The sequence below is a fragment of the Microtus oregoni genome, unplaced genomic scaffold (assembly GCF_018167655.1).
Source record: "Microtus oregoni isolate MIOR12 unplaced genomic scaffold, Mior012 000002F_ref0000024, whole genome shotgun sequence".
Classification (NCBI taxonomy): domain Eukaryota; kingdom Metazoa; phylum Chordata; class Mammalia; order Rodentia; family Cricetidae; genus Microtus; species Microtus oregoni.
This window is the reverse complement of record NW_024543061.1, coordinates 76,410,830-76,435,919: the sequence shown is the minus strand read 5'-3', so window position 1 is coordinate 76,435,919 and position 25,090 is coordinate 76,410,830. Positions and strand designations below refer to the sequence as shown.

Genomic DNA, 25,090 nt, shown 5'->3' with positions numbered 1-25,090 from the left:
TAGACTGATACAATTTTTTTAAAGAAGTTGCAGGAGTGTACATTAATGCCTCCTTATTGAGTGATGAGCTCTCTTACAAGGGCTATCCACGAGCACAGAGAGAAGCAGCTTCTGGGACAGTATGGTAAAGGATCACTCACATGAAACCCTGCTTGTGGGCTGTGTCCTCTGCAATAGTGTCTATTGGATAGGAGAGGTAAAACGGGAACTCAAACTTAAGTCACTGTAAAATACTATCAATTTAATCTAATTGTATGTCATGTTTCAAGTATAAAATTGCACATATTACAAGCATATGTCATATATAAAAGAAAACACTTTTATTAAATACTGTTCTACAAAACATGGAAAACAAAGGTAGATTGGAACTTGATCATATTAATGCTACAAAAATGCACAGAGTTTGAATTGCATAGTATTATGTATAATCTACATGATTATCTTCTTACTGTAGGCTTTAAGATATTTTGTATTCTGAGATGCTGAAATCTCTGTGTCTTGAATATGGAACCCATTCCTCACACTGGCCAGCTCTTCCCAAACCAGCATATAAACGATTTAGATGTGTCTCCTCTCAAGTCCTCTTCTGGCTGCATTTGTTTGATCATTGTGTGACAGGCCTTACAATAGAGGAAGACCACACACACACACAGACACACACACACACACACACAGTATATTCCCCACTCTTCTGACCTCTGGAATCCAGAGTGGAAGCAAAGCAAGCACGATACTGGGAGGGGGTTGTGAGATGTGGAAGAGAGTGTCAGATTAGGGGTCCAGGGGAAGCTGGGGTGACTGGGAAATTCCTGGTGAGTGAGATGGGTTAAGCTTTCTCAATGAGTTATCAAGACACATCCCACAGAAGGAGACATAGCCCATGACTGTCGCAGGTCCAACCGTTTTATCCAGCCTGCCTAGCAAGTCCTGCCTCCCTAGCGACCTTTCTTTCATCAGGTTTGGCCTTCTGATTGTTCCTATCGCCCTGACACCCCCACCCCTATCCCACGCCTGCTCTTGTTGCCTTGTTTTCAGTAAGTTACCAGATACCCTGGTAAGAAAGCCCAGATCTGGGATGAGGAAAAGGGACTCACATAGACGTTTCCTGTTGCTTTTTTTTCGTGCATATCGCTCTTTGGGAATCCTTTAACCTCTCTGAAGTTCCCCTTCCCCTCTGAAAGACAGCAATTAAAATAGCCACGTCTACCTCAGGGGAGGTGAAAATCAAAGGAGAGGAGGAATGGATGCAGGCTTTGCATAGCTTAGCATAGCATGAATGTTAATTATCTTTGTTGGGGTTTGAACACGGTTGGGTAGGACGCCAAGGCAAATCTTATAAATGCCGGTCTTGCAGAGAGAACTGAGCACACTGGGGATTTTACCATATATACAAACATGAATTGCAGCTGAACTTGGTGTTTATATTTTTCGAAGCATATTTGTTTCTGATCCGGTCCGGATTTTCTCACAGCTATTTACTAGCCTTGGACCAGTTCTCTCTCTCTCTCTCTCTCTCTCTAGCTCTCTCTCTCTCTCTCTCTCTCTCTCCCCTCTGATTCCTCTTGATATCATGAGAATAACTGAACACATTCCCAAGGCGTATTGGCAAGATCCTTTGAAGCAAGGCGTAGAGAACACTGCTTAAGTGATGCTTTTTAGTCAAGACAGGACTTAGCTGGAGCCCGCAGGCCTGGCGCTGAGCAGGGTTGGGGTTGTTTGTGGGGCGCTAGGCTGGCAAGCTGGTCCAGCAGGGGGCGCCCGAGCGCCTCACTGCAGCGTCCCGGCGGCGGAGCGCAGCGGCGGCCGCAGGAACTCGCGTCCTGCCGCAGTCTCTCGGCAGCTAGTCTGAGCGAGCGCAAGGGAGGAGACCCCCGCCCGGCCACCACACTTGCAGCCGCGGTGATTCCCACCCGCGATCGCGGCCCCTGGCTCTCAAACGCCTCCCGCAGCCAGGGTGGATCAGCGTGGGAGGGCTTCCCGGTCTCCGGGGCCGGATTGCGAACTTGGAGAGGACCGCGGCTCTTTTTCCCCACGGCCTGGAGAGTGAACAGGTGAGTGACTCACACGTGTCCAGGTGGCTCCCTGCGGACAGAGTGCAAGTACCCGAGAGCTCGACCCCTGGGTGCATCCTCCTGGTCGCGGGGTCCTTCGCCAAAGGCGACTTTGTGGTTTTCTGAGAGGGATGTGGACGCCAGCAAGGCTTGACAGCGAGTCCTGAGCTGACGGTGTCCTTCTGATGTCGGGGACGTCTGCTCCCTGCTGTGGAGCCTGTAGTCTGCAGGAGCTGAAGTCCACCGGGGGCTTGCTCCTGGTTGCAGACCTGTTGATTTCAGGGTAACGAGATAGCTCGGGGGCTTGCACAGTTACAACCTCGTTGCTCTGGGTGTTGCATTGTGATAAGACGAAGGAAAATTCCTAGCAGAGAAACTGAGAAATCTTGATTTCAGGAGAGGTCTGGCCCAGAGGGAAGCGACCTCACTCCCACCATCAGACTGGTCTCATTCCTGCCCTGGACAGCTGCACTTGCTTTTAAGGAGACCATAAAGACATTATAATGTAGTTACAAAGATGCACCCAACCCCCTCAGAGGAAGTGGAAAACACTGACCTTGATAAGCAAGCGCTGGGAAATGATTTATTGGGAGCAAAACCTTTTGATAAACAAACAAACGCATGAATGAAGCTTTAAAAATTCAAATGTCATCAGTCTAACAGAATCCCCACTGGTAGCCTCTTTGGTGTGTATGTACTTGTGTGGAGCGTGGAAGGAATGAATGCTTCAGTAGTACCAAACAAAACAGCTATTCTCTCTCCCTTACCCTAATATTTGCTCTAGCGACTTTATGTACAGGGGAAAAAAAAAAACCCTCTGTCTTTTATCTCCTAAATATTTAGGTGTGACTTTATGATTGGAAATGACAGGAACTTGAAAGTCCTTGGTTGGTTTGTTTGTTTGTTTTGCCCCACTAAAGCTCTCTGCTCCTAGAGTGAACTTCTGACCACGGTAGGAAGAGTCCCATGTGTTAGAACCAATGAGTTTACTCAGATCTGAGGGACAGAAGGTCTCCGGTTACCAAGTCAACAGAAACTTGCCTGTAGGTTACTATGACAACAGTTTGACACATTGATGGTTTCTGTCAGAATTTCATGTGGAAATAACATGTGAAGGCATCTCTGAGGGCCAGTTTTGCATCTCCCCTTTGATTTTTCTAAACATATCGTGAGCTGACAGTGGCCAGCTGGACCTTTATCATGTTACAAAGGGGGAAAAATTAATCCACATAATTTCTCTTTCACATGTAAAATCCATGAGCTTCACAGACCAATAGGAGTTGCTGACTTGGTTTGACACGGTTTTTTAAAAAAATACATTTGATGGTTACTTTTATGAAGCATTAATCAAGAATATAATCACATTTAGATATAAAGGAAAGACACATGAAAGAGAGAATTATTATTTATGAACACTCCTGATATAAATATGCTCTATGCTTCAAAGAAATGCAAGTCAGGAGCAATTCATATGTTAAAATACAGCTAACAAATTTAATATGCAAATCTTAAATATAAGGCCTTTTCTTAGTAGATGCATCTAAAATGAAGGATAAGGAATATTGTTTTGTTTTGGCACATTGTCTGCTTAGGTGACCTGGAATAGCCTGAAAGTCATGACATAGCCCAAGATGGTCTTGAAGTCAAGATCCTCCCATTCCAGCCTCCCGAATGGAATGCTGGGGCCAGCACCTAAGGAAATACATCTTTAACCAAAAGGAGGGGGTCAGATCTGTAAGATCTTTGAGAACCACAGTGAAGTTCTTGTTCTCATTTCCTGTTTGGACCTGGAAGAAACACCCACCCCTTCTTCCCTCCGAAGCACCCACACATAAGAAACATTTTGATGTGCTCATCAAAATGTGTTAGGTCCACATTAATGGCTCGAATACATAAGAGGGAAAATAAGAACTAACTCCTTTGGTAGAATATGTATTCAGGAGAAGATCTGTTTTCTATTTCCCTTTCTTCGACTTTTTTTTTTTTTTAAATCTGTTTATCCAGTGTTTTGGATATACAGGATCAGTTAATATATTTAGGAAACAGATTCTGAGATCGTGGTTGAGAAGGGTTCTATAGGCTGGTCTCAGGTTGGCTGAGAGTGACCTTGAACTTCTGAACTTCTTCCTCAATTCTGGGATTACAGGTGTGTGCCACCGCGCCTAGCACAGACAGAACTTTACAGACTAGAACCGTGAATGAATTCTGAGCACCAGCGCCTCCGCGTTTGACATATATAAAAGTGAGGTTTTGAGTCTGTGACCCAAACATTGATGGAGAAGGTCAGATAGCAGGAGTCCTTAGCCCGTGAGAAAGATGGAAGTCTTCCTGCGATTGGCTGTGCTGGAGACAACCGCAGCGAGTTTTGTTGTGACAGTTTGTCAGGTTATATGCCAGATTGTGAAGAAGGGAGCTTCATGTTTTTAGTGTCATTAACACAGCGAATGTCTGGGGATGAGTGTGCCTATGGTGAGAGGGGGAGGGGAAAGTCAAGAACTGAAGCAGGTGTTGTTCGTTCGCTGTGTGTCCCCTGAAGAACGCCTGAACAGCTGGCCCTCACTTTCCTAGAAGATGGAAGCCTAGGATGGAACCGTGTCCTACGCGTTGTCAGGCTACACAAGCAGATCTGACTGAAAGAAATGGCTTGTCGTTATGGAGAAGAACCAGGACATCACAGGCAGAGGTGACAAGGAGACACACCATAGCCCAATAACAGTGGGTAAGGAGGTTCTCCTAACTGGAAAAGGCTGCCTACAAATGACACTACTTACCAAGGAAGTAAACTGATCTTGACTGCCCGGAATTGACCAATCGGACACAAAATGGTTAGGTTAACGGAAGAAAATAACTGAGAGAGTCCCTTGACTGGTCCCCAGCCCAAGGCCTTTCCCAAGTTTACGTTTCCTAGATACTAAGAAGCCAGATGTTGAGCTGAGAGTCTAAGCTGTGACAGAGATGCTTGCCTGCCAGCGTGAGTGAGGCCTTCCTTTCGAAACCCAGCGCAGCATAAAGTTTAGTCAGTAAGAACCGCACATGTCATGACTAAGCAGGGGCCTGTATACAGTTAGCAGAGGCATGCAATGCCGTGTGTGCCATTAGTGCTGGGGACGCGTTATGAATCGACTTGCCTGAGACCCTCTGTAAAGAGGACTCTGAGTGTGGAACATACACCATACCTTTTGTGTACTACCACATAACACCCAGAAACGCACAGAAGCATAGTTTGGATATTATGTATTTGCTGGCTTTTGAACCATATGTATCTGCGACACAATTCACCCCGTGATCTAGTATGAACCGAGATGAATTGACAATTGAGTTGACTGATACGAATGTGTTTTCATTAAAGAAATCCCAGAGTGCCCCTCCCCATCCTGTGTGTGCTGGCTGGTTTTGTGTGTCAAGTTGACACAGGCTAGAGACATCAGAGAAGAAGGAGCCTCAGTTGAGGAAATGCCTCCCTGAGATCCAGCTGTAAGGCTTTTTCTCAATTAGTGATCAATGGGGAAGGGCCCAGCCCACGGTGTGTGGTGCCATCCCTGGGCTGGTGGACCTGGGTTCTATAAGAAAGCAGGTTGAGGAAGCCAGGGGAAGCAAGCCAGTAAGCAGCCCCCGTCCATGGCCCCTGCATCAGCTCCTGCCTCCAGGATCCTGCCCTGTTTGAGGTCCTGCCTTGACTTCCTTCAGTGACCAACAGCAAGGCCAAAGTATAATCTGAAGAAACCCTTTCCTCCCTGACCAGATTTATGGTCATGGTGTTTTGTCAAGAAAATAGAAACCCTAACTAATACAATGTGTGTGTATTTATATGTTGAGGATTTATAAGCAGGGGCTAAAGTGCACTTATTAGCACTTATGCCAAGAAACAATCTAGTCATAGAAAACATAGTAGAGGAAGAATTTTGAAAGGTGATACTATGTGTACACATATTTTAAAACCAACAAGCTCTAAATTATTTGTTTAAAGAGTTGTTATGTTTTTAATTATGCCTATGTGTGTTTGGAGGTGTGTGCACAAGACTGATGCACTCATGGAGGCCCGAAGAGGACTTTGGATCTCCTGGAGTTACAGGCAGTTGTGAGCCACCCAATGTGGGTGTTGGGAACCAAACTCAGGTCTCCTGAAAGATCAGTATTGGCTCCTAAGCAGTAACCTATCCCTCCAGCCCCAGCTCTAAATTCTTAAGTCCCCACTGTATTGCTAAGCAGTTTAGAGTGAGCTACTATGGCCCTCTCTCAGGGCAGTGGGGAAAACCACACTAGGAGATGCACGACTTGTGTGGTTTGATGGTCAGCGGTTAACTGCCAACCTGATGGAATTCTGGGAATCACCTAGGAGGTGGATTTCTGGGCCTGCCTATGGGAGGTTATCTTGATGGCATTGAGATGGAAGGTACCTCTTACTGTAAGGTGAGCAGCAGCCGTGCCTTGGTACCTAGTGTCTTCCAGTTGGAGATCAGTTGTGACCAACCGCTTCTCACTCCCACTGTCTGAACTTCCCACCTGCCATGATGGATGATACCTTGAACTGTGCACAACAATAAACCCTTTCTCCCTCAAGCTGCCTTTGCCATGGTATTTTATGACAGCTAGGACAAGGGTGACCGGTGTGCACCTGACGTTCTACAGATATGGGTCCATGGCTCACTTTGAATTCCTACTCTCTTCTTTTAAGGATTGTGGACCCTTTCGTGTTTGGCGATGGCACAGTGAACCTAAAGGCTGCCTGCCACCAAAGCCGTCTGCTCACATCCGAAGTCTGAACAGGAAATCCTGTCCCCACCAATCATGGCTAAGAGTGCAGAGGTCAAACTGGCCATATTCGGGAGAGCAGGAGTGGGAAAGTCAGGTGAGGTCCTTCTTGTGGCGTTTATAGGATCTGTGAGTTTGTCACAGCTTTGGGGGATGGGGCAGGTAAGTGGTCCACATGTTGTCCTTCCTCTGTCTCGAGGTTTTATTTTTCATAAGCAACTCATGAATTCTGCTTATTTATGACAAAATAAATTTGCTGATAAAGTACAAGGAACTGGATGGGTCATAAACAGCCTCCAAAGAAATCGAATTGTGGAAATTTCGTAAAATATCTCTTCTTTGCTCGCTGCGGAAGATCTCAAGGGGTCGATTATACGTCTCATCTGTTTGTGTAGTCTCAACAAAACGGGCCAAGGTCAAGCAGATGTTGGGGCCCCAGTAAGTGCTTGCTGAATGAATCTATCTCTGTTGATGACACAAATGTTTCCTTGCCCAGGGCTTTTCAGGAGGAGGACACTGGGAAAGCAGGCGTGCAAACTTGCAAGCAAGAGGGCTCTTGCCATGCCTCTGGAGTGAATTTAAATTCGCAATTCTGATGAACAGCAATAATTTAGACCCCTCTTTTCTTTGGTGGTGCTAAGGGGCTAAAAGCCAGGACCCTGCACATGCTGGGCCATCGCTCTATCCCTGAGTCCCCGTCCTGGGGCCCTTGAGACAGAGTCTCACAAACAGGGACAAAAATCACCTCTTCCTCCTTGTGCTTAGAATTAAGCGGGTGCTAAAGGAGATGTCCCCCACTTGACTTTAGCAGTGACTGTGACAAGGACTTGCTTGGTGTCTCATGGGAAGGGACCAAAACCACACAGAGCTTTTGGCTGTCAGCAAAGACACAAATGCCTTGGTGCATGTGAGTGGGTAGATAGAAACCTGCCGGGAAATAAACCGACTAATCCCCACACGGGTAATCTATATGCTCTTAAAGAAATGCGGGCTTGCGTGCGAGCGCCCCTCCCTCCCCCACGCCTTCTAGTTCTGTGGCCAGCCTCCTCCTAGTCGTCCTCCTGGCTGTTCCAGCAGTGATCTGCCCTGCTCTAGTCTTGTCTCTGTTGGGTTTTCTCGCCTTTTTCTGCCACCTTGCGCCCCCTCTTCTGTTCTTGCCTCTGGCAGAATCCAAACAAGGAAAACAGCAAGCAGGGACTCAAGATGCTCAAGCCCCTCCCCTTTAATCTCCTTTGGTTTCCCAATGGCGTGAGAACCTCGGTCTGTAGCTGGTAGACGGATCTGGAGAATGAGGAAACTGCCCCAGGGAGTGTCTCGGGTGGAAGGAATGGCATATGTGGGATGGGTAGAAAGAGAAAGGTGCGGTGCGCGGGGTGGGGAGGAGGGGGAGGGCTCGTGGGAAGACCGTGTTGCCAACATTGGCTCCGTTTGTGTGACTGAGGTATTTGTCCGGCCATCCATCGGTCTCTCTCTCTCTCTCTCTTCTTCCTTCCTTCCTTCCTCCCTCCCTCCCTCCCTCCCTCCCCCTCTCTCCCTCCCTCCCCCTCTCTCCACATTCTTCCTTCTCTCCCTCCCCCTCTCTCCCTCTCTCCCTCCTTTCTTGCTCTTCCTACCTCCACCAAGAGGAATAAGAGGAAGAGCTCCTCTAAGGCATTCTGCATGGTTTGGAGAGCTGAACACAGGACTGGCAAGGTGGCTGGGAGGATGGGAGGGCTTGCTGCTCAAGCCTGAGGCATTGGAGCCCCTGTGTAAAAAGCTAGGTATGCCTTAGCTGTAGCTGATGGAGGATTGCAGGGCCTTGCTGAGAGCCTGCCTAGATCCAGGTGCCATGAGGCTTTCTCAAGGAAATTAGATAATAAGAAAACAGAAAACATGGAGCCATATTGGAGCCTCTGAACATCCTGCACACCACACATCCCAACAAATAAATACACGTTCTAATTTTAAAAATAATATAGACAGAAGATGCAGCCTCAGGGAAGAAGCGCTCTGTCTGTGAATGCCCATCCACACTCCATCTTCAGCACCTCAGAGTGCGCTGGACGCTCCTATTCAGGCTGACCCACCACCTCAGTGTGCCCTTGGTGTCCTTTGTGGACCTCCAAAAAGCTCTTTCCATTATTGTAGCACCGGTTCCCATCACTCCCTCCTGAGCGGGCTTTCCCTAAGACACCTACCTGTGTCCAATGGTCTTTGTCTTTTCTCAAGTTTAATGGATATGAGCACTGTGTTTTCTGTCTTAACATTTTTGCTCATTCATTGTTTAAACATTTTGCCCTGCCGCTGTAGCCATTCCCACAGAAACTGCCTCTGCCGAGGTCACTCCTCGTAATCCCCGAGAAAGCAAGTCAGCAATCATCCCGTGATCCTCTACTACGGAGTCTTTTAATGACTCCATGCAACCTCTGGTCCCCAGGGTTCCTTCCCAGTGGGTTGGGGGCATTACCATCCCTCCTGCCTTTCTGAATTCTGAATTGACGCTAGCCAGTTATCCTCTGCCTGCCTCTGACCTTGGGTCTTCTGGGAGTCCATGTGATAACTAAGACTCCCAGATTGTTCCCATTTCCCGTGGGTGATTCTCCACATCCAGGGTAAAGATGGTGCCCACTCTAGGAAGACAACTTTGGATGAACTGAGCTTTTTTATTGTTCATATTAAAAGCAGAGGTCGAAACTGCTCAGGAAGGTCCCTGCCAGCTCTTCACCTTGATTGTGAATAAATAAGTCTTCTTTCAGGACCAATTTCTCCATCCTCCCTGCATATGTTCCTCCCATGGTTCACACATAACATTGCAGTGTGTGTGTGTGCGTGCATGCGTGTGTGCGCATGTGCGTATGTATGTGAGAGAGATCCCATTTGTGGAGGACAGAGTATTTGTGGGATATCGTTCTCTCCTAAAGGAGAGGGTTGGAGAAGGGAGTTGAACTCAGGATGTCAAGCTTGGTGGCAAACCCTTATACCCAGCGAGTCATCCTGCTGGCCCAGGTTGGACCACTTGTGTTTCTTGCCCTGGCAGTGAAATGACAGTGACAGACAGCCTGTCCTTAGCATAACTTGTTAGTCTCTATAGGCAACTGTTTTCCTATTTCAGCATTTGAATGCTTTCTTGAGACCAGAACCACACCCCTCATTGAGAAGGCAGCACAGTCTCCTGTAGGCCTGGGAGACAATTCTGAATTTTTCCACATCTCAGTGGAAACAACCGCAGACTGATCTATCAGTTTGGAAAACACAGTGTAGCAATACTGAGCTCTGTTTACTCTAGTTTCTTAAACTGTCCCCACCTCCTTTCTGCCTGGTCAGGATACTTACTACAGAACCACCTTCTGACCTTAAAGTTACCTTTGCCTTTCTGCCCGCCCTTCCCCTATGTGTCTGTGCGTGTGTCTGTGTGTGTATGTGTGCAACAGTGTGCCCACGCAGTGTGCCCATGCATGTGTGCCCATGCATGTGTGCATGCATGTGGAAATTAGAGGTCAACCTCAGACATCTTCAGTTGGTACCCTTCTTGTTTTGTGAGACAGTTTCTCTTGTTGACCGGGAATTTACCATTTGGCCAGGCGGCTAGCCAGCGAGCCCCAGGGATCTGACTTTTTCTACCTGCCCCAATTCTGGGATTACATCACCAAGTCAGAGTTCTGAGTCTGGAATCCAAGGTCTTCTTCCTTTACACACAAAGTCTTTATCAGGCTGACTGTTCCTTTCTTAAGTCTGTAAGAAACCCTACATACTGGAATGCACTGTAGTCGTGACTTACTCAGGGGCCTCCAGAGCCTAGCTGTGATCCTTCTTTGGGCCCACACCATCTAATCTTTGTCCTCCCGGGGAGCCATTGGGGTCTGTAGAGACTGAGCATCCCTGATTTGACTTGGTCTGAATTGTTCGAGGGACTTCAACCCCACTTCACTCACCACTTTCTCACCCACTCACTGGTGGATTGGTACCTGGGGTATGGAAACCACATTCTGCGGGTACTAATAGGCATTTATATCATTTTGAGTCTTGAGGTCTGGGCATGTGTCGTAATGTTCAACTTCCAAGTCCCCCCTGTATTTGCTCTGTGAAGTTGGCAGTGCAGGCAAGTCACTCCTCAATTCTTTAAGTTATGGGAAACACAGTAGTGCCCACCTCAGTTATCATTAGACAGAGTCATTCCATTGCCAGTCTTTTGGTGCAGATCATGGCACACAGCAGGTGTATGTGTATTGTCAGGATGCTTCATGAATGCGTTTGTTTTCTAACTTCCCCAGTGAATAGATTAAATCAAAAGCAAACATCTACTCTGCTGGGTATTTTATCACTGAAAATTGAAAAGCTAAAGTAAGGTAAAACTATATCCTTATTCAGCAGAACCAACATAAGTATACACACGTGCGCATACACACCGAGAAGACTGAGGGAGAAACAGAGGGACAGAGAGAGAGAGAGAGAGAGAGTTCTCTTTTATGAGTCCAAGGTCTGGTTCATACTAATTACAGCTAGGCCACTGATGGTTGTAATTCTACTTAATGGCTTTATATTAAACCATTGGAAAAAATCAGAAGTAAGTTAGTTTCACCAATATATTGATACTCTTCCATTTGAAAGCACTTCTGGTATGTAGTAGAAGACTTTCTAATTCCAAGTAATAGATTTGGTCTTCTGGGTTTAAAAAAAAAAATTTGAACAGAACTTTCTAGTTGACGGGTTGGCCATGGAAGTATCAGCAAGGGGACAAGCTATGAACATGCTAATTACTAGGGGATACCAATAACATACAGAGGGGCCTGTGTGCGGCACATATATGACAGCGTGCACATGGCCTGGGGGTTGGCACAGCCTCTTTAGCGGGTCTAGTTTCACCGTGCAGGCTTGTCTTTACATGAGCTTGCTGGCTGAGGGACAGCACGCTGAGCATGGTGTGCGTGCATGTGTGTGTGTGTGTGTGTGTGTGTGTGAGAGAGAGAGAGAGAGAGAGAGAGAGAGAGAGAGAGAGAAAGCTATGCTTCCCCAGCTTTCCCAGACTTCTGCCCTAGCAGGGTAAACCTTTTCCTTCCCTAGCCAATGGTAGACCACCAGTAGCGCGGCCCTCACACTTCCCTTCCGAGTGTCTCATTTTGACATACTCCCAGTAATGGAAGCGAAAAGACCTGCCAAAGCCCAAGAGACAGCAGACACACACTTTATTAAATGCTTCCTAGAGTCACACTATTCAGATTGGAGCAAGCGTGGGAAGGGTTGATAGAAAAAATAAATAAATAAACTGAACATTTAAAGTTGGTTTCGCAGTTGACACCGCCCTTTTCAGAACTGAGGCACTCTGAGCCACCACAACGTGTATTTCCTGAAAGGGGGCCGGTTCAGTTGATTGAGTAATGTATCCTCTAATTCAAAACCCAACTGATGCGTTCATCCGTGCAAGCCTAAATTCGTACACTCGGATTTCTGGGCTATGGACTGGCTGCCAAATGGAAACCGCTTGTGATGTTTTCATCCCTTGGCACAAGGGCATTTTTCTCCCTCTTGTTCTTGTCTGCCTCTTTTTATTTTAGTGAAACAGCAGTCATTCTTATTGTATTTTACTTTTTAGATATAGAGTCTCATGTAGCCCAGGCTGGCTTCAAATTCATTATAAAGCTGAGGATGACCGTGAACTCTGGATCCTCCTGTCTCTGCCTCACAAGGACTGGAATAGAAAGTGTGTGCCATGTGCCACCATGCCCAGTTCTATGTGCAGCGCTAGGAATGAAACCCAGGACTTGATGTGCTCTAAGAACAGACTCTGCCAAGTGAGTCACATCCCCATCTCAGTGATTCTGATTTCAGATGGGATTTTTGCAGTACACCCAACTATTCTGAAATATGTGTGCCCACCATGACCAGAATTTACTTGAGAGTCCTGCATACGATCAGGTCAGTCTCAAGAACTGGGTAGAGTGTTGACCAGTGAAGTGCCTGGGTTCTCCTGCTTCTGCCTTTGACCCCCAGAGCGGGGATTACAGGGGTCTGCCCCCACACTTAATTTTTAATATGAATGCTAAGGATTCTTACTGGTCCTCATGCTTTTGGAGCAAGCATTGTCCCCATGGTGCCATCTCCACTCCCTTAGCTCCTCAAATACTCACCAGTCCTTTGTGGTGAGAATATGTAAAATTGTCCTTCAGACATTTTGAGTCATACATAATTAACTTATTAATAAGTTAGTAATAAAGTCACCCTGTTATAAATAAAATATTAAAGTCACCATGGCGGGTAATAGGCCACCAGAACGCGTGTGTCCTGAATAAATCAAACCTTGTACCTTTTGGTCAGCACCTCCCCTTTCTCTAGCCACACCCCTGCCCTGGCCTCTGGTAACTAACATTTCTTCTGTTTCTGAGGGATGGGTTTGGGTCTTTTATGTTTTCCGTGAAGATCAGCTGGTATGGTCTTTGTCCTTCCGCGGCTGGCTGCTCTTCCTATGTATAAAGTCCTCGGGCCGGCAAGGTTATCGGGAGGACAGGATTCCCTGATGTTTGTCGGGCTGCAAAGTATTCTGTTGTGTAAATAAACCGTCTTCTCTCTAATTGGCCATTGGTAGTTAGCCTGTTTGATTGTTTAATATCCTGGTTGAATTCGGGAGTGCACGTGCAGATTATATAATCTTAGTGATAATTTTTTAAAAAACATTAGTCAGGGTAAAGAAAAGAGTGGGTTATGTTTCCTTTGTCCTGTTTAAGAACTTGCAAGTGTGTGTGTATGTGTGTTTGAGTATATGAGTGTATATTTCTTTTTTCTGTTTGCTTTTTTTGTTTGCTTTTTGTTTTTTGTTTGTTTGTTTTTGTTTTTTACACAGCCATGGCTGTCCTGGAACTCACTCTGCAGATCAGGCTGGCTTCAGACTTCCAGAGATCCTCCTGCCTCTGCCTCAGGAGTGCTGGGATCAAAGGTGCACACCACCACACCTTGCTTCCTTCAGAGTGTTGCAAGAAGTGAGGTCCATTGAAGGCTCCTGTAGTTAGCGCTAAGTCAGAAGAACGACTTTAAAAGGTTTGAGCCAAAGGGAGGGAAGCTGCCTGCAGACATCTGAGTGGGACTAGAAAAAGCTAACTTCTGAGCTGTCAGAGAAGCTTGTGTCTTCCTACATCTATACAGACAAAAAAGCAAGAGAATACAAACAGTCTGTGTGTTATCCATCTGAACGGCACCGAATGCACATAAAACCGGAGTTCTGTATAAGTTAAGGCCTGCATGGCCGTTCTTGCCTGCCCAAGCAAGGACAGAGTATTAGTTTCTTCTCTCTTTGCTGTGACCGCAAACATCACCAGCAGCAACTTAAGGGAGGAACATCTTATTTTAGCATCCAGGTTGAGGAACGGCAGCCGTTCATTATGGCCGGGAAGCGTGGCAGCTGGAACCTGAGTTAGTTGGCCACTGCATCCGCAGAGCTCCGACTGGAATCAGGGCTGGACTGGAAGACCTCGGGTCCTGCCCCCTCTGACCTCACTGTTCCTCCGCTCTCCAGTGAGACTCCCCTAGTGGCTCCACACCTTTCAAATCAGTGCCCGTGCTGGTGAACAACTGTTCCCACACAGAAGCTTGTGGGGGCAACAGAAAGGTACTCAGCCTGCAACCGGGAGAGGAGGAATTGTGCCTTAGGAGCCCCAGGGAAAGAAAAGCAGCAGGAGTTAAGTGGTGTGCAGCAGCTAAGGGCTTCCTCAGAGGCAGGGATCAATTCCTAGCTAGGCTTTCCTCTTAGGAAGAACTGTTACAGTGTCGAGTGCAAATAGCTTGCTTTCTTTCTCTTTTAAATGGAGCTAAGAACAAGAAAGAGGCAGGAAGATACACTTAGGGAAGAAACGATATAGGGAAACAAACCGAATTAAATCATGAACTCCTTTTAGAAGTCAAAGGGACGTCTCTCTGTCTCTATCTATTCTATTGCAATATACATTGCATTTAATCATTCTTTACTTTTAGTTGTCTGCTACTGAACTCCTTGGACGCCCTCTCTGTAGCTACGTGTCAGGCTTTCGTTGCTTCCGATTGAACTTGACATTTTTTTTCTTTGCCACTGATGAGGACTAACTTTAAGATGAGTGAAGAAAATTTTGAATCATCCCTTTTATTCTCTTGTTATTCTTGGTATCTCTCCAACTTATGGGTTTGGGGAAATAAGCCAACTTTTCAAGGTGGTACTGGCCTTGAAGCCAAAATTCCAGTGCAAACGCATCTCTGCAGCTCCAGCTGCCTTTGAAAATTGATGTGGTTTCTGAAAAAAACAAGGAGGGGGGGCATAATTTCTTCCATCCCATTAAAAATAGGAGTGCAATATTGCAGAAGCCAGGCGATCTGAAGTAGGTAATTGCAGCATACGTAAACAGATATGCAAAGCCGATATACATATACATGAGATGCAAACGAAGAGCCCGGTGGTCACGCAGCTCGCTGGTGCCAGAGCTGAGACCTGAACCCGGCTGTAGAACTTTACAAGCTCTTGGAACTGTTTTCATTTTGCCGCATCCAACTCTTTTCCATGTCCGCTCAAACATTTTCTCTTACAAAATGGAATGACCATGGGAATTTCACAATACGACCTTCGCAAAAGCCAACGTTTGGGTTTACGAGAAATTTCCAGTGAATCGGCCGTGTGTGGCAACCTTTCCTGGGAGTGCCAGGTGTGTTGTCAATCACTTGGAGTACAGACCTTCCCGTAACTGGAGGAAGACCACCCACACTAGCAAGGTCACCTCCTTTCCTTCAAGGGCCTGAGTAGGTGTCGAGTATCTGCTCAGTATCTGCTCTGCTCCTGTGTAGCCGGTTGGGGTCCACACAGTTGTGTGCTGCCAGCGCCGACCCTGCTGTGTGATGTTTGCCCCTTCAGAATCAGAGATGTTTCAGCCTCTGCTCGTGGCATTGCCCAGAGCGTGCGAATGCCCACTTCCCTCAGTCCTTTCTTTCCTAGTCTAGTGACAGTCACTTTGTTCACTCCCCAGAGAGCATAGCTTTGGGTCCCAACCTGCTGACCTGCTCAGCCTGGTTATTCTGAAGCCCCCAGGCCTAGGATAGGTTGCAGCCCTTGGAGAAGTGGTTGACCCGAAACAGACCAGAGACAGTTTTGGCTTCTAGACACACACCCTGCTAAGACATCCAAAGGTCACCGCTGCTCTTGAGGTGGCAGGAGATGTGATGGTGGCTCATGGGGACTTCACTGCAAATGAAGGCTTTGGGGTTTGCTGTGTGTGGTTTGGGTTTTTAATGTATACTCTCGCTGAGCTAAATATTCCCTAAGCAGGGTGTGTGTGTTTAACCCAGGAGGAGAAGTTTATTTTCACCCTTCTAAGTACTGTTTTGTCAGATTTAATGGCTTCTTCTGTCTGTTGGGGGCCTTTTTAGTCTGAATATGTGCTGTCCTTCCTCGGTTTTCCACCATCTTTATGTTTGTTTGGAAAGATTACAGGTCCGTGTGTGTGTGTGTGTGTGTGTGTGTGTGTGTGAAGGCCAGAGGACAATCTCAGATATCACACCACCTTTCTTTTAAAACGGCCCCTTACTGGTCTGGAACACACAAAGCAGGGTCCACTAACTGGCCTGGCAGCCCCAGGGTTCTGCCTGCCTCCTCTGTAATCCCAGTGGTGAGGTGGCAAGCTCATACCACCATGCCTGGGTTCAGGGTGCTGAGCTTTGGTCTTTTTTGATAGACTGAGCTATTTCCCCAGCAGCTGTAGAATTTCCCACTTTGATATTACCCTACTTAATGAGATGATGAGAATTCCTAGTTATGTTAGGGCATTGCACATGGGCACAGTTTGCTTATTTATTTATTTCATTGTAAAAAGAAAGTTATACTAAGTTGACTCTTAGTGGGGTGATGCTAGCACCATGTCCCATAATTTCCATATCTTTTAAATAATTTTGGATGGAGAGTTAGAGCATTAAAGTGAGCCGGGTGGGGATTTTACATTGCTAAGTCCTCATTTATTATGGTCCTCAACCTCTCTTGTTTCTGAAGCACATGCTTTACTTAGGACTCAAGGTCCACTGCTATATAAAGTGCACACATGATCCAGTGTGATTAGTCCCAACAGCTCTTCCAGTTAAAAAGGCATTTTCCAGGAAGCCATCCTGAGATATGTATGTGTGGGCCTGTATAAAAACAACCAAACTTGGGTGAGTAAATGAAGCTGATACTGTAAGTTCGAGCTGAGTATGGACGAGAATGCTCTTTTCTAAGTTTACAACCATCATTAGGAAGTCTACCCACATCTCAGACTCACCTTGAGGGCTTAAAAGAGCATGTTTCCAGACACCTCTGCCAGAACTTTGATTGACTGTGTGGTGGGTTCAGAGAATTCAAATTACTAGCAGTTTGTTATGAAGGCTGATTTTTCTCAGTTCCTCACTTTGGTTTGGGAAACACTGTTCTGCTTGCTCACTGTTTAATCTCCATTTAGAGAAAAAGAATTCAACTTAAAACGACAATGAGAAGCATGTTGCATTAGCCAGCCGCACCTGCTGAGTCCGACAGTTAGCAGACAGGCAGCATCGTATGATATAGGACAGCATTGTAGAGAGGGCAGTCCAAGTGAGTCAAGAAGAACCCTGCACATTCTAGTGATGGTGGCGCACGCCTTTAATCCCAGCACTCGGGAGGCAGAGGCAGGCGGATCTCTGTGAGTTCAAGGCCAGCCCGGTCTACATAGCAAGTGCCCCCCCCCATCCATTCCCCAGAAAAGGCAAGGTCCCCCGTGGGGAGTCAACAAAACCTGACACATCACTTTGAGGCAGGACCGAACCCTCTTCCCCCCAATCCCCATATCTAGACTGAGCATGGTATCCCTCCAAAGAGAATGGGCTCCAAGATGTCAGATCAAGCAGTAGGGATAAATCCTGGTTTCAGTGCCAGTGGCTTCACAGACCACCCAAGCCTCACAACTGCCCCCCACATTCAGTGGACCTAGCTTGTTCCCCCTGCTGTCAGTTCAGAGTCAGTGAGTTCTCACTAGATCAGGTCAGCCATTTCTGTGGGTTTCCCATCATGGTCTTGACCCCCCTGCGTATATCATTGCTTCTCCCTCTCCTGGACTGGCCCCCCGAAGCTCAGCCCAGTGCTCCGCTGTGGATCTCTGCATCTGCTTCCATAAGATGCTGGTTGAAAGTTCTATGATGACAATTAAGGTAGTCATCAACCTGATTACAGAGGAAGGCCAGTTTAGGCAACCTCTCTGCTGTTGCTTAGAGTCTTAGCTGGGGTCATCCTTGTAGATTCCTGGGAATTTCCCTAGGGTCGTGTTTCTCACTAACCTCTTCATGGCTCCCTCAGTCAAGATATCTCTTTCCTTTCTCTCCTGATTTATTAAAGGTGGTATCGGAAGAACTGCCACGTTGAGAAAGGTTTATACGTCTCTCCACTTGAGGAGCATGAGTAACACATTTTCTTCAATGATGAATGTCCTGTCTCCTTAGAAAATATTTCTGAATGTTTCCTTCTATTTTCTATCACGGGGCGGTAATTTAAGAGGGAGAGACAAAAATAAAAATAGAAAAGGGAAGAATTTTCAAAAACTGTGAATATTTGTCTGAAAAGTAATTGATTTCCTTTTGCATCAAGAACTCCATAAATTCTAACCGAGCCAAACGACGGGCCGGCTCTTTACTCTCTTGGCTGCACGTAGTGAGATGTCGTGAAGGGTGGCTGGCTCAACTACACAGCGGGACAGAATACAGATTGTCTGCTACCGCGCCTGGAAATCTTTCCATTAGAATATCTTATGTCATATCTTTTTTTTAAAACTGTTTGTTTGGTTGGTTTTTGGTTTTTGAGGCATAGCTCACTACACAGACCCAGCCGGCCCGGAACTTGCCATACAGACTAAAATGTGCACCAATCCTCCTGCCTCTGCCACTTGCCGAGATTACATACAGGTTAAGATATTTTGTAACTTGTCCAAATATATTTGAGACCGGGTCTCGTTTAGTTCAGGCTGGCTTTGAACTCGCTTTTCAGTCTAGGCTGACTTTGAACTCTTGTGTCCACCTTCAGAGTTTCTGAATCACTCCTGCAGGTACCACTGTCTCCAGTTATATGCAGTGAACTACCAACTGAGCTACATCTCTAGTCCAATGATAGACCATTTCTTTCTTTTTTCTTTCATTAAGCACAACAAATGATTGACGTGGGTCTAGCATCGATTGTATGACATGTTATACAACCAGGCTAATCTTCAAATGATTTTTTTCTTCATGCAGTTCACTCTCAGGTCCTATTTGAAGAGAGAGTTTGGGAGGAAAAGAGAGTACCTTAAAATAAGGATAGAGCTTGTGAATTTTTGAAACATGAACTCCAACAGATAGGTTGCTAACAACAACAACAAAAATGTGCTGGGCCAGCAAGATGGCTGAGTGGGTAAGGGTGACTGCCACCAAGTCCGATCACCTAAGTGATCACACCCCAGAACTTGTGTGGTGGGAGGAGAGGGCTGATGGCTTCATGCTGTTCTCTGATCGCTCTGACCATGACGCAGACACATGATGAGTAGATTAGTAAGCGTGCTTTAAGGAAACTTCACCTTGGGGAATGGATGTGTACACTCACGGTTCGGCTCCTTCAGCTCACGAATGCTAAGGATGAATATGAGGGAGAGAGCCTTGGGAAGTTCTGGTCAAAGGCTGAACCCAAACTCCCCTCATTCCTTCTCTTCCACTGAGCTGACTGGGGTTCAGGCGCGTGGGTGAGGCTCCCCCTGGCACAAGGTCCCCAGCACTATCAGTTGGGAGCATGTGCTAAAGTACTTGAGCCTGTGAGAACATTTCGCATTCAAACACAGCCCTGAGAAGGCTGATTCAGGCTCAAACGGTGTCTATGAAAATGTGTTTTTACTTTGTTTGAAAATTGCTCGAGGAAATGGGAATCCAGAACAAAGGAAGCTACAATTAGAGTAAGAGATCTTAGAGCCTTATTTTTTAACATTCAGCTCTGTTTTAAAAATAGTTTTTTGTGTTCCAAATTCCACCTATGATTTCATGCTAAAACCTCTTATTTGGCTTTGGGGGCTGAACAGTAAGTAAGTGGCTGGGAAGGAAGGTAGAAATTATCAGAAAGATGGAAAAGTGGAACTTCAGTGTGCAAAAACACGTGGAGCTTGTTAAATATCTTCACGGGAAAAGAAAGAAAGGGTTTGTGAAAATTTGACTCTAAAGAGCCCACAGAAGCAAAAATCAGGAGCTTTTCAAAAACATGAGAGTACATCCTTTCAATATTAAGGAAAAGAGGTAGTCAAGTCAAAGATTTTAAAATAATTGTTCGACACAATAGAAGGGGATTCCATTCCTTCACTGGGGTACAAGATGGTTTCATGAACCAGAGCTGGCAGAAGCAAGCCTCACCTGGGGAAAGGGCCCTGGGGCTTCCGAGCCTAGTCTCATCTGGGGAAAGGGCCAGCTGCTTCCAACAGCTGAGGATCATGACTGGTTAGGCTTGGATCCCATCAGATAGTAGAGATCTTTCATCTTCCATGAATAATCCATGATTAATTATTGATGGAGCCTTCCAGGTCAATATGTACTTTTAAAAATTATGATGCTTTTTATAAATGCCTAGGATCATTATTTTTATTTTTATTAATATTTTGATTCTATAACATAATATTCAAAGTTATAATATGTGGACATTTAATGAAAATTTGACATGCAGGTCCATGATGGCGATGTGGAAACTGTTCTAGATGCTTCTTTGGGGACCCTTTCCCCTGCCTGAATAAAATAGAAAAGACATTTCCTTCAGTGCAAATCAAGAAATACTTCAAACCAGCCATCACTGAGACCACAGAAGCTATTGTGAATGGATTTAAAAAAAAAAAAAATTTCAAGTCGCATGAAGCAAGAATTTTTAAATTATATATCTTTTAAAAGATTTATTTTATTTTTTTTGTGTGTGTACCTATATGTATGGCATGTGTGTGTGTGTGGGGGGGGGTATCCTTCCAAGCCAGAATTGTCCATCAGTTCCCCTGGAGCTACAGTTGGCTATGAGCTGCCTATTACTGTGGTGGGAACCGAACTCCAGTCCTCTGCAAGAGACTGAGCAATCTTTTTAACCCCCTAAAAGCTATCGTTGTGCAATGTGGTATTTTTTATGATTTTTTTTAAGAATGCTGATGAGTCCTGAGCAGCTGTAGGCAGGCAGCGAGCTCTGGGAGCAGCCAGTCCCAAGGCAGAGATTCAAGCAGGCGGGTGTGAGCCCGGCAGGTCCGGAGCCGCTAGCGAGTCCCCGGTGCCCAACCCCGGAGCGGCTTGTGGCAGTGTTGCGGTGGGCAGACAGGAGATTTGGAGCAGACACAACATGTTGAATATTTATTCAGGGGGTCATGGAGGGAAAGGGAAGGGGGAGGGAGAGAGAGAGAGAGACAGAGAGAGAGAGAGAGAGAGAGAGAGAGAGAGAGAGAGGAGGGAGAGAGAGAGAGAGAGAGAGAGAGAGAGAGACAGACAGACATGCACACCAAGAGAGGACAGTAAGAGAGATTCAAGATAGCAATGAGAGGTCAGAGGTCGCGGGGAAATGGGCGTGGCTTGTCCCTTAAAGGGACCAGAGACCAAAAGAATAACAGTATTCCCTTGTTTTTAGTATATAAGTAAACAGTTTCTGTCTTATTTGATCATCTATAAGATATTCATCATGTTCGTTGGCAAACCTGTGAACCTTGCTTGAAGTTAAGACATTATTCCTAAAAGTAGTAAATTGAATGGTCCCATTTTGTGTGTGTGTGTGTGTGTGTGTGTGAGAGAGAGAGAGAGAGATAAGATTTTCTTTTTTACTGAAGGAATGGAATTGTTAAGAAATGGCAAGTTCATTTTTACCCTGGGATGCTTTGCTGCGGAGGTACACTGATAAAGGCACGTGGAATTCAAGTACAACTCCTCAGACACCAGCTCAGCTAGCTCCTACGTTAAATTCACGGTGTGCTTGTCAGCACTCCAGTGTTTGGAGGCTGGGAGTGGCGTGGCCCAGAAAATAGGCCATCCAGACGCTTGATGACCAACTTGATCAGCTGAATTCAATCCCCAGGACCCACATGATAGAAGGAGACAACCAGCTCCTGCAAGTTGTACCCTGTCCTACACACACACGCACACACACACAGAGATACATACACGAATGCTTTTTTTTTTAAATCCCCACAGTTTGTGATGCATGCGTATATACTAGTTTGCATCTGCGTGTTGGTTAAAGCTAAACTTCCAGGTAGTCAGAAGCAAGTGTCTGTGAATTATCATGTTTTCTAGCTTGTAAATAAGTGGAAGGTTTTGAGATTTAAGGAAAGTCGATACTTTGTTTCACATTTAGTTTTGTTTCTCCGTGCAGGGCCAATCCTGGTCTAGAATATAGGGATATGAGGAAACCGTGAAACTGCCCCATCCTGGACGCCGAGACTGTACTAGATATGATAGCCTGATACAAGGCAAACCAATAACAAGAACAAAAATTACTCATGAGCATTCCAAAAAATGCTTGGTAACAAAAAAAAAAATCTCACAAAAAGTATGCACTGTAGAGGTCAGAGTAACTCAGTTATCTCTGAAGGGCCACAGTGGGAAAAGACACATGGCGCTGCCACCCAGGGCCTCACACGTGTCTGATTTACATGGAGTAGGTGTTGAGATTCTGGACATTTGAGCTGGTGACATTTTGGCCAGACTTGTGAATATGTTGCCTTCCGTGGCAAAGGGGACTTTGCAGATGGGATGGAGGTTATGGATGCTGCAGAGATGGAGTTTTCCTTAGACGTGTCCAGGGGAGCCAAGCTGAAAAGTGAAGGATCTTTCCAGGCTGGGGTCAGAGGCTGGGGTCAGAGGCTGGGGTCAGGGCAAGATGGGACTAAGATGTAAGGGAACTGAAGACATAACAGTTTCAAAAGACTTTTTTGCGTCTTGAAAGGGCCTATGATAGTCCAATGTTTTCAACAATTGCCCCAGCGAACAAATCTAGCAGCGAATCTAACAGACGACAAAGTAGGAACCTGAGTGAGGTAAGGAGCTCACACGTCAGATCTTGGCAGTTTTTGGCCTCAGGGCTGCTGGAGAATGTGAGTGGCAGAAGGCAGATGTGTGTGCACAAGCTCACCTGATTACTGATTGGCTTGGTGAAGATGCCCAATAAATACATAGGGAAGAAAAGGCAGGCGCATATGGGTACTGTAAGTGATCTATAGAATAGCCCATGGATATAGTTTAGAAACGTGCAGTGCAAGCTGAACTCATACATGATAGTGAGTCTTTCGCATCCGTGATTAGCGGGACCTGTGGTCCTTGGGATGCTGGCCATCAGGAGTTATGGTTACTTTATGATTGGAACCTTCTCTTGTTCCTTACCTTTCTCCCCTCTCATTCCCACCAGGACTGTTTTGTTTCAGTGGCAACATTTAAGTAGGATCAAACAGTGTTTATAAAATAAATACAATATAAGCTCAGCTGCGAACACTTAAGGATAACTTCCCCCTTCCTCTATAATTACGAATAAAAATGAATTGCCAACAGTAACTTAGCAGAATTCATCCCTTTTAAAGATGTTTATAAATGAATTCTCTGCGCAGGGAGGTGGGTGACGTGGTCTTGTTTTTTGTATTAACTTTGTGCTTTCTGTGTAGATTGCTCTTCCCTGTCAGCACAACTAGATACAGAATCACAATACAAAGACAGTTCTGGGTGTTGGCAAGGGTTTCCCAACATAGTTTAACTAAGGTGGATAGTCCCACCCTGATGTGGGTGGCACCATTCCACGGGGTGGAGTTCTAGACTGAAAGAAGAAAGCAACTGAGTGCCATTGTCCCCTTCTGTCGCTCCCTGACTGTGGCTATGGTGTCACCAGGCACCTCATGCTCTTCCCTGGCTATGATAGACTGTACTCTCAAGCCATGAGTCAACACAAACCCGCTCTTCCTCGGGTTGCTTTTGTGAAGTATTTTACCACAACAATGAGAAAAACAGCTAAAAGCCCACAGGGCAGCAAATGCTTCTCCCTGCTGTAGTGTTTGAGGTGACCCTCAGCACATTTTTGGCACAAGATCTACAGTTTTTCCAGTGATGACCTAATTGACCATCCCATCAGCCCTTTAGACTTGAGCGCAGGTGACGATATGGAGCCCAAGCTTGAGGCTGCATGTATTTGAGAAGTACCTTACTCAGGACAAAGTACGATTGAGATATGGTGTCATTTTTTTTTTATCACTTTTATGCCAACTTTGTAATAGGCTAACAATGTCAATTATATGTTTTCAGGAAGTGAGGGCCATCTCTTCAGTCAGCAAAGAATTGCCTGAACAGGACAAAATGCTCCTTCTTCCTGTATGCATGAATAAAAATGCCGTATCTATACTATTTCACAAGATTGCACACTGCGTTCAGCCCTGCATGCTTGTTCCTGTTCCATCTTAGGATCTTAGGACTAACCATGCATTCTAGGAAGAGATCCTTACTCATGCTGATTCATGCGGCAACACTGTCTTGTTCTGCTCTAAACGGATCGGGGAGGAAGGTCATTGAGCCCACAGTCTTCAAGCAATCGAAGATCATATATTTGGCTTTGGAGTGCTTGCAGAATAGGACTCCTCCCCCCCCCCCCCCCCCCCATGGATTCTCTCTCCTCCTCCACACACCTCCACACGCTTCTCCATGTAGGTTGTGCGCCACTTAGGGACATAAAACATGAACCATTGATTGAGCTGCTGCTGACTTTCAGTTCGTGCCTCTGAGGCATGAACTGAGAATGGGCTGGCTATTGAGGCGATCTGTTTCCTGGGGAGGAGAAAAAGGCAGTAGCAATATATTAACTGCAAGCAATACAACTGCTCTGTCTCCTCTGCCTCTGCTGCTTTCCACCCACTTTCCCCGAAGAGGTTTTCATTTGACCTCTGCTCAGTTTGAAACAAATAGATGCTAATGGGTTTGGGTAATTAATGAAACAAACAAGGAGAAACAAAACCAGTTAAGCTTGCTGTGCCTCCGGGAGACAAGTGGAAAATCTCCATAGGTTACAGAAGCAGGATATATCATCACTTGCAGAGCTGGGTGAAGGCCACCTACTTAGCAGGAAGAAAAATGAGTGGGCAGGAAAGAAAGATTAGTGGTGACCTTTCTCTTTGCCCCCACTCTGCTTCCTAGGCAAGCTGGGAAGTTGCCCTTGAGGGAGAGCGGAGGAAGCCTAAGCCTGTTACAACATTTGAGTGGTGTTGGACTTGACCCAAATCACCACCCCTAAAGGTGGCTGTGGAAATCTCAACACCCACTACCCCATCTCTCCAAGGCTAATTAGACTCATCTCCAGTCAATGGTTA

General features: G+C 46.0%; 1 protein-coding gene across 1 annotated transcript in view; it reads left to right on the top strand.

Annotated features, from left to right (window-relative positions):
* The first annotated feature begins 1,793 nt into the window (after positions 1–1,793).
* Rerg (RAS like estrogen regulated growth inhibitor) overlaps positions 1,794–25,090 on the top strand; it is a 117,346-nt gene continuing 94,049 nt past the window's right edge. The window contains exons 1-2 of the mRNA XM_041638671.1: positions 1,794–2,051; positions 6,727–6,900. Coding sequence (XP_041494605.1) covers positions 6,840–6,900 — 61 coding nt within the window. The 5' untranslated portion in view covers positions 1,794–2,051; positions 6,727–6,839. The remainder of the gene's footprint in view (positions 2,052–6,726; positions 6,901–25,090) is intronic.